Source organism: Carassius carassius, chromosome 16 (genome assembly GCF_963082965.1).
Source record: "Carassius carassius chromosome 16, fCarCar2.1, whole genome shotgun sequence".
In the NCBI taxonomy this organism is placed as follows: Eukaryota; Metazoa; Chordata; class Actinopteri; order Cypriniformes; family Cyprinidae; genus Carassius; species Carassius carassius.
Genome location: NC_081770.1, coordinates 32,882,441 through 32,899,962, shown reverse-complemented (window position 1 = coordinate 32,899,962; position 17,522 = coordinate 32,882,441). Strand labels below are relative to the sequence as shown.

At 37.2% G+C, this 17,522-nt stretch overlaps 2 protein-coding genes across 2 annotated transcripts in view; both read right to left on the bottom strand.

The window, feature by feature from the left end:
• Window positions 1-3,687, bottom strand: part of ptk7a (protein tyrosine kinase 7a) — a 36,535-nt gene extending 32,848 nt beyond the window's left edge. Inside the window, exon 1 of the mRNA XM_059569887.1 lies at window positions 3,355-3,687. Within this exon, the coding sequence (XP_059425870.1) occupies window positions 3,355-3,415 (61 nt within the window). The 5' untranslated portion in view covers window positions 3,416-3,687. The remainder of the gene's footprint in view (window positions 1-3,354) is intronic.
• Window positions 3,688-6,945: 3,258 nt separating this feature from the next.
• Window positions 6,946-16,307, bottom strand: soul4 (heme-binding protein soul4). Its single transcript, XM_059569908.1, has 6 exons — window positions 16,158-16,307; window positions 14,434-14,625; window positions 14,246-14,337; window positions 11,196-11,337; window positions 8,025-8,208; window positions 6,946-7,931 (listed from the first exon to the last, which is right to left on the bottom strand). Exons 1-6 carry the CDS (start codon window positions 16,222-16,224, stop codon window positions 7,757-7,759), a joined length of 852 nt encoding a protein of 283 aa, XP_059425891.1. The 5' UTR covers window positions 16,225-16,307; the 3' UTR covers window positions 6,946-7,756.
• Between the last annotated feature and the right edge of the window lie 1,215 nt (window positions 16,308-17,522).

Below are 17,522 nucleotides of genomic sequence, written 5' to 3'. Positions count from 1 at the left end.
GAACAAACATACACAACAATGGCGGAGTACATGGCACTGTTGTTGCTGCTCTGGAGTTTGCTAATGCTTCTCTAATCATCTAATCATCACTGGCCTACAGGTTCTGTTTACTAACAAGGTGACAGCGCCAACTACTGGCCTGGGATACATTATACAGCATTTTGGCTGGATATGTGTAAATGCAAATCATTTTGAAAATGTCTTGTATAGGTAAAACATTTTAAAACACGTGGGAAAACTTTTCCATTTTTGACTACACCATTGTCATGTAAACACAGCCTCAGAGTGGCAGCAGAGAGAGCGACTTTAAGGCATCTCAGAGTCTGTCGTTCCAGAAGTTAATTAAGAAAGAGATCAAACAGGCATGCTGTCAGCTGCCCCCCTCTCATTCAATGTGGCCGGACGCCAAACACCGGGAATATGGACAAGATTAATCAAACTCAAAACAGTTGAGACATGCTTGACATGGCCTCCACGGAGTTTATTCAAGGTGATGCAGGGAGCACTACGGTCCAAAAATGGAGATATTTCATAGTGTTACTATTGTTCTATAAACATGGAAATAAATGCAAATATAACTCCTTGTGTTTTTTCACCCCCTCACAGTAACTTGCAAACAAAGGACAATGAGCAACATCACAAAGGGCATCACCTCTGAAACGAGTGTGAACTTCCTGAAGACCCGTCTGATCTCCACAATGGTGGCATTTTGCATTCAAAGCAAGCCTTGAGATGCTTTCCTGTGATGGTCTAACAGGCAGCGCTGTGTCTCAAGAGTGTCAGCGGCCGAGCAGCAGCTGTTGTGTCCATCAACACAGCTCTTCTCTTTTACTTCATCAAACAAATCAGCTCTCCAAAACTAAAAACTAATTCGATAAATGACAACAGGTGAGAAAGGAGATTCATCTTGGCCTAATGCGGACTTGAAGAAGACAGCAATAATCATTCTTAAAAAAAAAACATGGTTGTGTCCCATGACAACAATGTCTTTTTCAATGTGTGTGTATATTTACACACACACACATACAGAAAGAAAATCCATCATATTAAAAGGCCATAATATTAAATACAATTTAATTCTTAGGCATTGTGCATCATGACAATACATTTTTTCAAAAAATCCCAAAATACTACTTATATTAAATTGTTAAGGAATTATACATAATGGTAGAATTTTAATATTATGTTTAACATTTTAATTTATTGATTACAACACCACAAATTTAAGGGAACATTGTCATGACAAGTTTCTTAATTGTAAACCAAAGGTTGTAATTTTCCTCAAAATTGGGCTTTTTTTCCCAAAATATAATTTATTTTCTCTTTTCATTTGAACAAACAGAGCCAAAACTACTGTAAATTACAGCACAACTAGAATCTTCTGAATATTTTCAAATAAAGAAAATATTCTGAGATCGGTGTTTGATTCTGACAAAAGCATGCATAACAAAAAAACTTCTGGACTAGTCAGACAAAACTACAATACTAGGTTTCAAGTCTTCTCATTCATAATTTATGAGACATTGTTTTTCTCTTGTTGGATTGACGTTCAAAAAGACCATGAAGTAAATGATTATGATAATATGATCACGACTACAAAACAAACTTACATATTTAACCAAATAGATTCCAGTTCAAAACAGTAACTGAGATCCAGCTAAAGCATAACTGAATAAACAAACAGCCCTGATAGTCGCAGAGTCACACCTTTACCATGCACAGTGGGGGAGATTTCTTCCAGACTGTCTGGGATTAGCATCTGAAAGACAGGAGATGGATCCCCTTCATCCCGAGATCAAGCAGTGCCATCAAGTACCTGTGAAATGTCTCTACCCTCCACCCTTTTGTCTGCAGGCTCTTTAATGGGCCCCGAGGCTGTCCCTATCTCCAACAATGACCAAAGCCATCTTTATCAGTCTTAAACAGCTATCGGAATTTCTGTTACATTCTTAAAAAATGAAGGTTCTTTATTGGATTCCATGGTTCCATGAAGAACCTTTAACAACCATGGAACCACAAAAGGTTCTTTACAGTGGAAATAGACTCTTTAGATTATTAAAATGTTCTTAACACAAAGAAGAAGAAAAAAACAGATCACTAATTTATTTTCTTTTTTAATGTTCTTTTAAGAACTGATCATCGAGGAAAGGTTCTTTGAAGATGCAAAAATGGTTCTTCTATGGCATCCACCCCTATTTGTTTTAAGACTTTTAGTTTTAAGGGTGTACAATCAAAGAATCCTAATGCAACTTTTGACTGAATTCCAAAATAACCAGTAGACCTTTTAGAAAGCATAGTTTGAGTTGAACTAATAGAGTTCCCAACAACATAAATGTCCCAAAAGACTGTAGTTCTGACCAAGTAACAAGACTTCCATGTGCAAAATGAGCTGTAAAAAATCTCAACTCCAGTAGAAAACATGTAACCATTTCCAGTTTTATTTGTATAACTTCACGAAAGACACGAACACTCCTGTGGCCACATCTCATGGGTTCAGTTAATCAGGAAACTCTTTCAGCTTATGGGTGACTCGACAGAACATCTTGTACCACTTTTTATGGTCTTCAGAAGAGAAGCTTTATGTGTAACATCTCACACCTCCCCAAAACTCCCTTCAGCTCAGGCCACGCAGATCTCATTAAAGGCCACACAGATGGGATTGTTCACTCCTGGAGGAGGTCGCAACATTTCAGATCAGGATCTCACACATTATTCAACATATAAATATACCATGACCCATACTTTTCATTTACCCAGCACATCTCTTTTATATTTCTCCCTCTCTCTTTCTGGAATCTCAATAAACTTGTACTTGAACGAAGCAAAGTCCAATTAATATTCAAGGAGACTTAAGTTGATGCAATTGATATTCAGCTCGCGTTTTACCTTAATGATAGCCGCCTACAAATATGCACTGCGATCTATTACAGATAAAAAGACAGACTCGTTTCTACTTTCTTGGTCTCCTTTTACAGACTATTATCCCAGTGTTGTTTTACAGGCCTCCCAAGCCCTAACTGTACTTGGGTTTCTGGAAAAGGGGTGTGGATTGATTCATTCATATGAAAACTTTTAGTTTAGTGTTAACACACTGGAACATTTTCCCCTAAGCTTTGCATGTGGCGACACAATGACTAGAAAGTGGAAAGTCTGTGTAAACTCACATCGAACTTCAATAAATCCAGATTGGAGTCACAGCGCAACTAAACTTCGTCTTGACCGATAGTTTCACGCGCATCTGTGTCTAAACTACTCATGCATTGGGAAAAGAAGTGAATGTGAAGTTTCCGAGCCGTTGCAAAGCTACAAATCTGTTGTGTGTATCAAGTATGCACGGATTAGAAGCGGTCTTACCTTCGGCGATCAGTGTGAACGCTAGGAAAACCCTCTCGTGCCTCCTCGTCCAGAAACCCATGGCTGAAGACGATAAAAGCGACGGGTTTAACTTAAAGGCTCAAAAGTTCACGTATGCACAGAAACTGTAACTGCAGGTTGTCGTATAAACACTAAAGCCCGGTTTGCTGTTCGCGAGTCTTCCAGGAGGACATGCTCGTTAGTGTGGAGGTGTCAGGCGCTCCATGCTGAATCCAGCAGAAATCTCCTCGAAATGGAGACAAAGAGCCCCTCTGAGCGTGTGTTTGAGGTCTGTGTGAGCGCAGGAGTCGTGTTTCTCTCTCGGGTGGGAGTGGGTGGGCTCTACAGGAAGGTAAGAGGAGACCAGTGACACCAGTCACTTACTACTTACGTTCACTCAGTTCAAATGACTCAATGTATTAATATTGTATTCAGCGTTATTTAAAATAGCCTCATAATTAACAGTTGTTCAAAAGAACAGCAACTGGTTTCAGAGACATTAGTTCTATAGCACGACTGCCCTCTGTTGAGCACAGACATGGGTCTGCTGCACTCGGCATCAGTGGCTTTTAATGTAGTTCATTGTAATTTTATTACATAAAAACTTCTTTATTAGCCACATGGCTACTGAAAAGGTATTTCACCATAAATGGCCATCACAGGGTTACTACAATTGCATATTTTTCCAGACTCATATTCCCAAACCTCTCAGACCATATTTAACCAGGCATAATACTTTCAGCTTTATATTTGGTACATTTGTATAGTCATCTATATAAAAATATATATATTTTTTCCTCACAGATTTTTTCAAAGTGACAACATACAAAGCCACCAAAATAAATAATAATAATAATAATTAATAAATAAAGGATTTTTTTTTGCATGCTTATGCATTATGCAATTGATTTCTAGTTTTATATAACCAATTTCCTTTGTGGATCCCAGTGTTCCCAACATAGCAATTGTGTTGCTAAATGTAGCAACTTATTTTAAAAGCACATAGCAACAAATTTAGATGTGTTTAAAGTGTATTTATCAACTTTTGATAAGTGACTCAAACGATAAAGAGGCAAACATTTACCATTTCAATCACAGAAAAAGGGGACACCAAAGATGCCTAGCTGTAAACTTATCGCTTGAATTAAGCTGCTATTTGCAAGTGTTTTTTATTTAATAATAATAACGAATACTTGAATACTTGTTAATTTATGGTATTTGTTAGTAGCTAGTACCTGCGATTGTTGATCAGTTAGTTAACTGTAAGAAAAATATCTACTATATTAATCTTACTATAAATAAAAGGAGAGCATGGACGCACATGAATAGAGATCTGCTTGCTCAATATTTAGCTTTCTTTTTTCTCCTGCATGTTTACATGAAGGCTGTGTCCAAAACTTTGGTAGCTGACTTGTTTCCTCACTGCTCAGATAATGACTCGCAAGCAGTCTTTGTGCATGAAGATACCTCCCTAAACAGAATGATGGAGCTAGTTGTGAACCAGCATTTCCTTCATCATGGTTGTGCTGGTCCCAGTCTGATGGTACCAAACAAGCACTAACGAGCAAGGTTTTTTTTTAGGCAAAGCACCATGGGAGTTAGTTTGCTAGATCATTAGGTGAGAGAATTAGCTAAGTTTGCACTTTTGGTGTCACCTTTGGGATTGTGTGGAGATTGAAAACAGGTGCTCCCGGTTCTGCAGCTTCACTCATGGGAGTGTTTGTCAAACGTGGTTTCCAAGGCTGATCCTGCTAATCTAGACGGCTTACCATAGATTCTAGTCTACACTACCTAGGGTACCTTGAATTAATGGAGCCCAATTGTTCTTCTGACAGCTCAACTGCTCACTATTTCACCCGTGAATCTGACAGTCATCTACATGGAGATCTGCTACGATCATCAAAGAGTTTGCACTGATGTTTGCAGATTCCATGCATGAACCTTAAGGGAATATATATTTGGTTTCACAGTTAATATTGACCGCTCTAAAAAGACATAATGTTCAAGAAACATCTTAAAGTGTCCACTGATTCCCTAAAACCCTTTAACACCCTACGCCTCACATCGTGTTGAACAGGTTGGGTTGTTGAATTTATGATCTGGGTTTATTTCATTTGCAACTCCCTCCCTGTTCCTCAGGCCTGTCCCAAGTGGGGACAGGATAATTAGTGATTGTCTCGCCACACCCAGATGCCCTCTAGACTAGTAATAAACCTCTGTCAGAGTAGCACCACAGCTGTGTGTTTAATGGATCGTACTGTTGTTCAAGAAGTCTTTCATCTGAACAAACCTCAGTAGACAGAAGTTCATTAAACAGTTTTTAAATTTGAGAATTGTAATTGATTCCAATGGTGCGTGTGTTTACTGTTTTGAATCAGTAACTAGTTTGGCGACCATAAAAACGGTTTTATATAATGTGACTTTTGTGAAGGTAATCTGGATGTAGTCTACTACATCCATCATTTTGTCATTTTTGTATACCTATGCCATTCACAAATCCTTTTCCGTTTACAGACTGAAATAGTCACGTCAAGTCAAAATCATGTTAAAAAAATCACTGTTTATATATTAATATTCACCATTTCATGTCTACTGTACACTTCTTACCAGACATCCTGTGGTGACTGAATTTCAATGAACTGCAATCAGTTTAGTTACTGCAAAATATATTTTTTTGTCGTTTCTAGACTATTTTAAGTTAAAAAAAAAAAAAAAAGTGAGTTGGACATCATAAAATTTAGTGATAGTGATTTACTTAGTGACCCCCTGGTAAAAATAATATTCTCCTGTTCCTGGGGGTAAAATGCACATATTATTGGTGCGTTACCCCTGGTAAAAGTCGCATTCCAGGGGCTAGATAGCAAGTTATTTTGGTCGCTTTAACCCTAAGACATAAAAAAAACATCCAGCCGTGTAAAGGTAGTGGACATGGCAACATTGCTAACAGGGCTATCATGTCGAGCTCAACAGCGCCCCCCGTGTGTTCAGTGTAGATACTGTGTGGTGAAAAATGGAATTGCAGCCCGCCAAAATTGAGTTGTGTTGCAAACTAGCGTAGCAAATGAGATTAAATATATAAATTATTTTAAACTTGCTCATTACAAAGTCGGGCTTTATTGATCCACAACAACAATCAAACAGCATTTAATTAAACCCTTTTTTAATTTGTATACATGTATTAAAGATTTAGCAAAGCATGTTAAGTTTTTTTTTTAGTTTCTTATTATATTATTATTATACAGACTTAGTGGGAGTGTGCAAGTTTTAATATACTTCGACAAGGCAAACATCAATTAAAAGTACCACCTAAGCCATCAGTGTCACAAAAGCAAGGAATCAAATGTCAAAACAGTGCTTTAAAGAGTTTTGCTGATGTTTTACATACGTTTGTACAAAATTACATAGAACACAACAACAAAAAATACACCAAGTAAATGCAGTTACATCCTTGAGACCAAATAGTGCTCAGATACAATACTTCTGCAAAGGGATATTTTGCCAGGCGGTCCCATTCATTTGGAGAAAAAGCTTAGTTTTTAGATATACTAGACTTAAGAAACAAGTTCAAAAAGCATACCCGTAATAAAAAAAAAATTGTGTCAAATGACTGCTTTAAACGGGAATACTCTACTAATATCTAAAAGGTAATCATTTAATTGGCCCATATCATAAAAATGTAGAAGATTCTGAGTTTTAGTGATAGAAAAGCTCTTGCTAATGATTGTCTGATAAATGGTCTGATAATCTGTTACACAAAGTACCAAAAAATATTTAAATTTACAACAGTCCAACACAAAATCGAAATGACTAGTTAAAATTTCAATATCTGTAAATATATAAGTATTGAATCTTAATACCAGCTGCAAATCTCAAAACTGAACCGGTTTCTCTATCAGCATATAATGCAAATAACAAACTAAAATCTCGTTATTGAAGGATTTTCGGTTCACAGTTGTGTATTTCATAATATCAGACACCATGTTAGGGCACAATGGAAAACCTAGCAAAAACAATATTTTCCACTATAACAAACTGAACAATGAAAGTGAATTCAAGTAGTGCATAATATTCAAATCAAGCAGAAAACACAGTAAGCATCATGAATTATCTACATATCAGATTTAAAAAATAAATGCCAGGTCACCCAATGATATCTCTTCCATGTGTCCATCCTGAAATCAGCAGCGGGCTATATACACAGTGTTAGTGTGTAATCTGTATCAGTTGTGTAATAAGCTGCAGTTTCTTTACTCACTGATTAAAAACAAATGTATTCTGCATCGCACTCACAACAATACAAAAGGATAAATGGGTTTTGATTGTGACAAGCTCCACCCCTTCATTTCGAGACATTCTGCTGGCGAAATGTCTCTACTGGCTTAACAGGCGAGCTGTGAAATGTTCACGAGCCACGGCGAATGAACCAGATCTCATTTCTGCGCTGGGGTACGCCGGGATTCTCGTACGCGGCTACCATGTAGCGGTCTCGGAGAACATCCTCGGAGCTGCCCAGAAGCTCCCAAAGGATGCTGATCTGACGAGAGATGGTCTCCTCCGTTGTGGTGCCATAAAACACCCTAGAATGGAAGAAAAGTTCAGCTATAATCATTCTGGGGCTGGCACTGCTGATGAAAAAGAGTGAGCTCCAAGGGTCTGGTTTGGTCGTGTACCTGGCTATGACGCGGATCGCGTCTCTTTGAACGATTCTGATATCAGGATCCGATGGTTCAGGTGGTCTGGCCTGGAACTCAGCGGGCAGATAATATGCCGTCAACACGTCCTTCATGAAGTTAGTGCCGTCTTCTGCCATCGTAATCTCATTCACAATGGGTACTGACATGCCAAGGTACCGTCCTGCAGACACAGAGCTTAAACTGTGCAAACCGGGGAACTGCATTTTTTGTACGAAACAATCATCGTGATTATCATGATGAATATTGTAATAGAAAATATGTGTGCTATAAGAGGGGTGACGTGCACGTTAATAAAATACAACTCATACCGGTAATGAACTAAAAAGAAGCCCTTTTTTGCATTCACACTCAATCTGGATTAAAAGTAGATTCAAATCTCTTTTTTTGTCCACTTTAATGATAGTTTTTAACCCACTTATTTATTTAAATTCACAATTTTTGGAGTTCATTCCACCTGATTTTGATTCAGCAGCTTAAGGTGTGGTGACATCAGTGTAAATCTGGACCCAAAGTGGATTCAAACCAGTTTTTTCTTGTGTGTGTGTGTGTATCCATTTTAGTGATAGTTTTTTTTAGCCCACTTATTTTAATTCACAATTTTGGACTTCATTCCACCTGATTTTGATTCAACTAATTGTACAGCGTAAGGTTTGGTAATATTAGTAACATTTCTGCGAATCTGGACTCAAAGTGGATTCAAATCTGTTTTTGGTCCAATTTAATGTGACAGATTTTAAGGCCATTTATTTCTAATTCACAATTTTGGACATCATTCCACCTGATTTTGATTCAACCAACTGTAGAGCTTAAGGTGAGGTGATATTAGCAACATTTCTGCAAATCTGGACTCAAAGTAGACTCAAATCTGTTTTTGTCCACTTTAGTCCGTTCATTTTAATATATATATATTTTTTGGTGTTCAGTTTACCTGATTTTGATTCAACTAACTGTACAGCTTAAGGTGTGGTGATATTAGCAAAATTACTGCGAATCTGGACTCAAAGTGGATTCAAACCTGTTTTTGGTCCACTTTAGTGGCAGATTTTAAGCCCATTTATTTTTATTCACAATTTTGGACTTCATTTCACCTGATTTTGAGTGAACCAACTGTAGAGCTTAAGGTGTGGTGATATTAGCAATATTACTGTGTGAATCTGGACTCAAAGTGGATTCAAATCTGTTTTTTGTCCATTTAAGTCCATTCATTTTAATATATATATATATATATAATTTTTATTTATTGATTTTTTTTTTTTTGGTGTTCAGTTCACCTGATTTTGATTCAACTAACTGTACAGCTTAAACGCACAGTATGGAATTTTTGGCCACCAGGGGTCACTCAATCAAAATAATAACATGAGATGTACTTTGATGACGTCGGGAAAGAGCGTAGGCTCATGGGAGTTGTTGTTCATTGGAACACGCGCTCTGTCGCTCCCCACATTCCTCACTCATTTTAACTGAGGCCGGCGACACACTGGATGCGTGGCGCAAGCGTCTCAGCTGCGTGGCGTGTCAGTTTTTAATTCGGCTCCCATGTTATTAGGTTAGAGCTTGCAGACTGCCTGCGTGAGACGCGCTTGCCACGCGGAAAACGCGTGCATGCTAGAAATAGAACAGACGCCTATTTTTCAACTGACATGCAAGCGTGTTGGAAGCGTTTCCAGGCAAAATATAATAGGAAAATATGTTTATATGTAATTTTGTACACAAATACATATTAATTCCTGACATTTTGATGTTTGAAAGTCTATAGGTTGACATAAATTCAGATATAAATCATGTAATTTAAAAAATAAATAAATAATTATCGATTTTCAAATATTGCACCTGTCAAACATAGTCTATTTTGCCGTCAATACTGTTGATGGTGTCCTTTATCAGAAGGCTTTATATTTATGTTCAACATGAAGTATAGATATTGTTGTCATGAAGACAAGAGCCTGGTCTGTCGGCGGTCTCCCTCTGTGTCACCTACAGCAGCAGCAGCGCGCCGCGTCAGGCACGGTTCTGGTGTGGAAAGACACAGAAAACGTGAGGCTGCCGCCACGCTTCTGGCACGCAGCAGAGACGCCACGCAGCCAGTGTGTCACCGGCCTTAGTATTTTGACAATCACGTATTTTCGAACGGAGAGATATATGAATTATCAGACCCCTATCAAATCAATATTCCATCTAGCTAGTAGTAATATATGTTAAAAAAACACGGTTGCCTTTCGTTAATAATTATAATTACGTTTATACTATGATATCGAACAAGATAGTGAACTGCATTTGAAGCTACTTTATAGAACACATGTAGATTTACATTATACTCTACATGAGAGCTAGTCCGTCTGCGTTTTACACAAGACATCATAGTTTCACAAAATATACGGATAGATATAGTTAGCTGAATGGATGCATACCTGTTTATTAGAACGCAAGCATCTCTCTGTAGTTTCAGCTTGTCACGAAGCTCTCTCTATCTTGGAAATGCAACTCCAATATTTACCCGTGTCTCGTTGTTCTCTTGTCCCAAAACCTTCTCCGGTCATTTATTTCACCCGTACGTTATATAAACAATATAAATATAAAATATAATAGTCTCGATCAAGGCTAGCTACTACTTTTTCTTCTTCGTCTCGTCTTTGCTTCTGTTCACCTTTGTATTTGGCGGTTCCGCAGGAAGTTAGATAAACTAGACGGGTCAAAGTTTATATGACGCCATAGACGGGCGACAAAACGGAAATAAAGAAACGTGCCGTGTCTTCTAATTAAACTATAATTTTCTCCGAATTTGAAAGTTCGTGGAAACTGTCGGGATAATGTAAGTACATAACTAAAAAATATATATAACATAGATATAGTGATATCTGCTATTTTTAAAGCAGAATAATTACATATTGCGCCTTTAAGGTGTGGTGATATTAGCAAAATTATTGCGAATCTGGACTCAAAATGGATTCAAATCTTTTTTCAGTGTAGACTACAGTAATTATGACGGTGATATATTTACAAGAGTGAACTGTAAGACACACAAAACTACATACAGTTGCTTTAAAGTTATGACCATTTTTTTAAACAGAAAACAAAATTGAAACAAGCAATAAAAGGCAAAGGGTCTCAAATCACAGACTTGAAATAGTTTGGTGGTTAAAAGTTTACCTGTTGAATTCTCCTTGCAGATGAAGCGCATGAGTTTCATAAAAGCATTGGAGATGCTTTGCTCATACAGCATGTCTGCTTTACTGACACATGCCCATTTTCCTGGAGGATACACTCTCTCCTCGTACAAGACCTCGCCAAGCTGCACAAACACACACAGACACTCATCAACACCATTACACTTAAACAAGTATTTTTGAAAATAACACTGTTAGATCAAAAATCTTTTTGAAGCTATCGCCCCAATTTCGAATCTGCCTTTTGCCCAAATTTTTTTCTCCCTTTTCAAATCTCTTATCGCATCGGAAAAGCATTTATTTTCCACAAAAATGAAGGAAATAATCAAAAAGTTATATTAAGTACCGGGTAGAATTAGGGAGGGCTTTAGTGTCCCAATAGATTTCATAATTTTAATTAAAGTTATAATTGAAAATCAACGAGCCTCATTTAGCAATTTAACGTAGAAACAAGTGCAGATCTGTGCGCACAAATCAACTTACGACAGAGTTCACATGTGATTCATGAAACATTCGTATGCCGCTAATCTCATTGTACGAATGTTCACACGTTGATAAATGTGGCAGCATGAAAACAAACATCATTTGAATATCACGCCCTTAAAAACAGACCAGTTTAGATGCCTCGCCCCTAGAGTTTACGACACAGAGAAACAAAACCCGGTCAAAAAGAAGCAGTAACTCATGAACGAGAAATTTATCTTACTCCAAAAACACCCATGAACCTTGTAATTGCAAACAATTATACATCATTAATAATTGATATTAAAATACTGGTAGCCCAAATATAAATATTATAGCTTATTCCCCACACTCTACAACAATTATTTTAAATTTAACAGTATTCAGAACAGAACAGGAATGAAGAATAAGTAGTTATAGAATTTGATATTAAACTATAAAATAAAACACAAGTTAGGCTATAGTGGCATTCATTATGAACAGCATACAAATGTCAAGCAAAACTGAAATGGCATTGGGCTCACGAGTCTGTCTCATACCACAAGAATCCAAATGTTTCCATTCTTGCCATATTTGTATGCATAACTATTATTCATCATGTAGCCTAAACATGGCTTAATACTTCACTCATGCTCTAATATCAGGGTTAAATCCTTCACATGCAAAAAAATTTTGTTTGGGTGCTGGATGCTGATTTTACAGCAGACCTTTTAAAATAAACAGTAACTTTTGTGTTTGGTTGGCTGCCTTTTACTTTGATGTAGAATGGTCGTAATGTTGTTTGTGTATGCGTGAGGCGCCTGTGATATTAGATCTATTTAATCACATAAAGAAAATAATGCATTAAGAGTGTGTCACACAAACGAGCACAGCCCTACTTGTTTGTTGCACAGTATTTTTTTAAAATCTGTTAATTATATTATAGCCTATTATAGATTTTGTGTGGTCCTATTTATTTTATTCCTTTTATAGAATTAATGTACGTTTTCCCCTGTTCACAGAAGCCCTGCAGATGTATGTTGCCAGGACTCAATCCTCATGGTCTTGTTTATGCTGCTATTCGCAAATAAAACTAAATCCATGTACAAAACCAAAAAAAAGATTAAGGATGTCTATGAAGTACAAGTAATTACCGTATTTTCCGGAACATAAGTCACACTTTTTTTCATAGTTTGGCTGGTCCTGCGACTAATAGTCAGGTGCGACTTATTTATCAACATTAATTTGACATGAACCAAGAGAAATGAACCGAGAGAAAACATTACCATCTACAGCCACAAGAGGGCGCTCTATGCTGCTCAGTGCTCCTGTAGCCTACACTGAAGACATAGCGCGCCCTCTCGCGGCTGTAGATGGTAATGTTTTCTCTCGGTTCTTGTTTCTAAATAAATGCGACTTATAGTCTAGTGCGACTTATATGTGTTTTTTTTCTTTGTCATGACATATTTTTGAGCTGATGCGACTTATAGTACGAAAAATACGGTAATATAATGTTAAAAATTCAATATTCGCCCCTCTAAAGCTGTCGAGTGAATATCACAGACATCACAGGAAAGTTTGTAGTTCAGTCGGATATGTCAAAAGCAAGCAAGCAAACTAAAATTATAGGGGCATTGACTATAAACAACATTTGTTTTAAACGTCAAGCATACACGATTACAGCAAAAGTGAAACTAGCAGACTGTGTGAAATGCGCTGGACTGGAAGTGTCTTCTGCTCCAATGCAAACGTGTGCACGCTGTGCATGTTTAGCTTGCTTTAACATTGTTTTTTATTCATATGCGGGGGTCCGTGTACAGTGCGCGTGTTGCAAAATACATCACACGTGTTCTCGTATAATAATGAGTGGTTCCCAGCATTATTTTAGGAAAATGTTTTTACAGTATTATTGAGCTTCTGCAATGGAGCGGCTCTAATGCACCATTAAAATGAACAGTCAAATTAACAAAAGCTTGTACAATACATTTTAACAGGAATAACCTGTGTGGAAATACCTGAAGGAAATATCTGTTTGCTAAACGAAGCAAAGAATTCTTCTTCTTCTTTTGTCTTTGTACCCAATATCGGTATCGAAGAGTACCAAAACATCGGTATCGAAGAGTACCAAAAATTTACGTATTGGTATCGTTCTGAAAAAAGTGGTATCGGTGCATCCTAATATTTACTTTGCTGCACACAAATACAGGTAATTCAAAAACTTGAGACCAGTCGTGAGATTTGATCGTAGCTAAAGCTCACGTCCATATTGATACATTCAAAGTTTTGCGCAGAAACAACCGTACGCCCGGTTTTCTGTCAAACGTTTCTTTCGTAAATGAGGCCGAATATGTTATTGTTGCATATAAAGTACTACAATACTGTGGTGCAGATATTTGCAATTAGTATAAATATAGAGTATCCTGTTATTTTAACAGTGTGAATAGCATCTATCGTTATAGTGCAAAACTCTTCTCTGATTAATTTCAAAGTGGAAATGTAGCCATTTTCCTAATTGTAGAGATGTTTTGCCCCATGTTTCAAGATCCATTGATTCCAAACTAACATATAGCAGCACAAGTGGGCTGATTTTACCTTCTCGTGTCTGGAGACGGTGACAGAAGGCACTGGCTCTCGTTCTGAGCTCTGGTTCCTCCTCGTCATCTCCTCAATGGGTCCTCTCATCTCTACACAAAGACCAGAGTCACTTCACTGCTGGTCTGAAAGAAGCTTCACATTGATCTAGATCAGCCAGTGTCCATGCAGATGTGTTTCTGTCTCACCTCTGGGAACAGACACATGGTGTGTCCTTCCCACCGCCTGCCAGTGGGCGTACATCCGCTCCTGCTCCTCCTCATCCATTGGCTCAGCGCTGTCGGGGATCTCATCGTCCACCTGCTCATCGTCCAGGCCGGCCAGGTCCTCGATGGAGATCAGAGCCATCCTGACAGAGTTCACAGCGAGGGACTGTGGAGCTGCAAGTCAAGCAGGACGCTCTGAAGACTGACTGACTGACGATTTATCAGAGCGATGGTTTTTATTGTCTTTATACTAACAGGGTCTCGGCATACACTATTAAATCATCAATCTGCTCGTCTTGATTTGCTCTGTGTCCAATCCAGGCCTAGTTTTATGGTCTGTTTGAATTACAAAATGCATTTTGTGAAAGTAACATGATTTTGTTTTGTTTTCATTTAAATAAATATGTAGAACCAAACAAAACAAAACAAAAATTGTGATCCAGACAGATCCATCCATGAAATTAGGCGGCTCTTAAAATAGATGTCTATATCTTGCAATCCTGGGAGACAAATAAAATAAACATAAAAAAATGAATAGCAAGGTCTTGACGCAAAATATAATTTCAGAATTGTGATCAAATTAATAATTAACTATGTGGTGAAAACGGCTTCTGTGGAAAATGTTAAAATCGAACATTTTATCACATAATATAACACTCAGCACAGTGCACTTTTATTTATTTATTTATTTATTTTTGGTTGAATCCAAACTTGGTAGCAGCATAACCAAAATGCAAATATCCATGAAAATGTGTCATTTGCATAGGCATAAATTATAGGCTACTAAATAAAACAAGGGACTTTTTATCATCTGAAAAGCATTTCCATGCTGTTGGTGTGATGTCAAAATACAAAAAATAAAATGTTAATATATATATATATATATATATATATATATATATATATATAATTAATTAATTAAATATTATTTAAATGAATTAAACAGTCGAACAAAAATAATCTACTTCCTAATAATAACATATTAATTGATATGATATGAATATTCTTTTCTCCCTTCTATGACTGGGGGAGACTAGAACACTTATGAAGCTGGTATTGTAAAAGCACTGGCATGAATGCAGCACTAGGAAGTGCCAATGTTTCTATTGAGTTGACCTAATAACACGCATACCATAGACTGTATGAAAACAATGCATGCATACATTCAGCTCGCTAGAACTTCAGATCCATCCCACTGGACCCACGCAAGAGTATTGGTGCATAAACACAGCAGGTTTGAATAAAAAAACACTAACAGCAATCATAGAAACAGGTAGCATAATAAATAAGAGACCGACAGAAGGAGTCGTCGAAAGCTTCTCGATGTGACTGTGTTTTTGCACGAAGTCATATCATCCAGACAAACTGCAGTGGGATTGTTGCATGTGTATGACATGAACATATGAAACGAGACTGAAGCGATGCTAAAGCAACAGCGTGTGATTGCAGATATGCACCAAAACTGAGAAGAAACGCGGCAGTGGATTCGCGCACGAGCCTCCCAGTATCATTCTTCAATGTACTGGATTATACACAGTCAGCGCCCAGTTTGCCCAGGAAAGGGAAATGCGGAAAACATTACTTTAATGACGCCCAGCGCAAATATTACACGTCTAACACTTCCGATATGTAATGCAGATAGTTTGTGCTGTGACTTAATAATGAAAACAACGTATTACGATAATATTTACTAATGACCTACTTACCAGCAGACACAACAAACGCAGCGCGCAGCTTAAAGCACTGGGGATCGCAGAGTGACACACTGCGCATGCGCGGAGGAGTGCTCTGTCCTGCGCTGCTCCCTCCGCGTGTTTACAAACACTATATTAATGTCTGTTTAACCGCGTCCATGTGATATATCTTCTGGTGTTGGGGAAGCACGCATACAGTGTCTTTACTCACTAGAAAACTCTTTTAATGGTAAACATAATGGTAAAAATAAATGTCAAGACTTGCTGACATGTGGGCGGGTCAGAGAGAGAGGCGTGGTTAAAGTTAGCAAACATGTAAAGCTACCATGTGGGTATTTTCTGCACTTAGTGCCTTCCTCAAAATAGGGTTATTGATTCTCAGTAGAGCAGGTTGATTAATGTGGTAGACAATGAGATCACAAGATCAAATGAATAAGATAACCTGTATTGAATTATTGAATCACTTGAAATTTTATTACATTTGTAATATTTATAGTTTTTTTAAATTATAATTATATTTTTTTACTTTTCAAAATGTATTTAATTAGTTCATTATAGTTTTTAGTATAGACCTTTTTTTCACATCTCCGGGGTTCGCAGCAGCGGAAGTCGTCATAGTTGGGTAAACGTTGAGAGTTGTGAATGGGAGAGAATACTAAATAGCCTAATTTATTATTTATTATTATTATTATTTTTTGCATTCCCATTTGCTCAAATAGCAAACAGACTCCACAATAGTTTTTTCATGACTTTCAAAATAGGAAATAAATTGAGAAATTCTCGCTCATTAGAAAATCCCCTCACACTAGCGTTAACTAGTTTTCTTTTTTGTAATTTTATGCAGAATTGATCTAATACAAAGTATAGTGCTATAACTGTATTAATAATGTATTTAATATAAAAACTTTCTCTGGAATTTATGATGCTGATGACCATTGAAGTGCGCCATCACGGTCTTGTGAAATCTGTCTCTAATGAGAGTGAAGATGCGTAAAACACAACACAGCAAAGTGCTATCTCTTGTGTTTGTTTACACGACACCATTCATAACTGAAAACAGAAAACGGTTTGCGTTTTGGCTGTATATTTACATCTCAGCTCAGTGTTTTGTGGGTCTGAAAATGCCAACTTTTGGGAATGGGGTTTTGAAAATGCAAAATATTTCCTTCTTTTTTATTTTTATTTTTAAAGTGGTATCATTATTTTCTGTGTAAACTACGAAAACATGAATTTTCGAAATTTGTGAAAATTAATTTTCAAAAATTGTAACCGCCAACTACTGGCATGACATTAATATTACAGCATTTTAAAGGCTGTAATACACTAATATCTGAACAGGTTTTTAAAACACGCATAGGATATTCCAGGCTTTAGTCA

Coding starts and splice junctions, on each gene's coding strand:
- soul4 (XM_059569908.1), bottom strand. CDS start 16,224: ATGCGCAGTGTGTCACTCTGCGATCCCCAGTGCTTTAAGCTGCGCGCT. Junction 11,338..14,245: donor CCGTCTCCAGACACGAGAAG/GTAAAATCAGCC, acceptor GTGTTTGTGCAG/CTTGGCGAGGTCTTGTACGA. Junction 7,932..8,024: donor GCGATCCGCGTCATAGCCAG/GTACACGACCAA, acceptor CTTCCATTCTAG/GGTGTTTTATGGCACCACAA.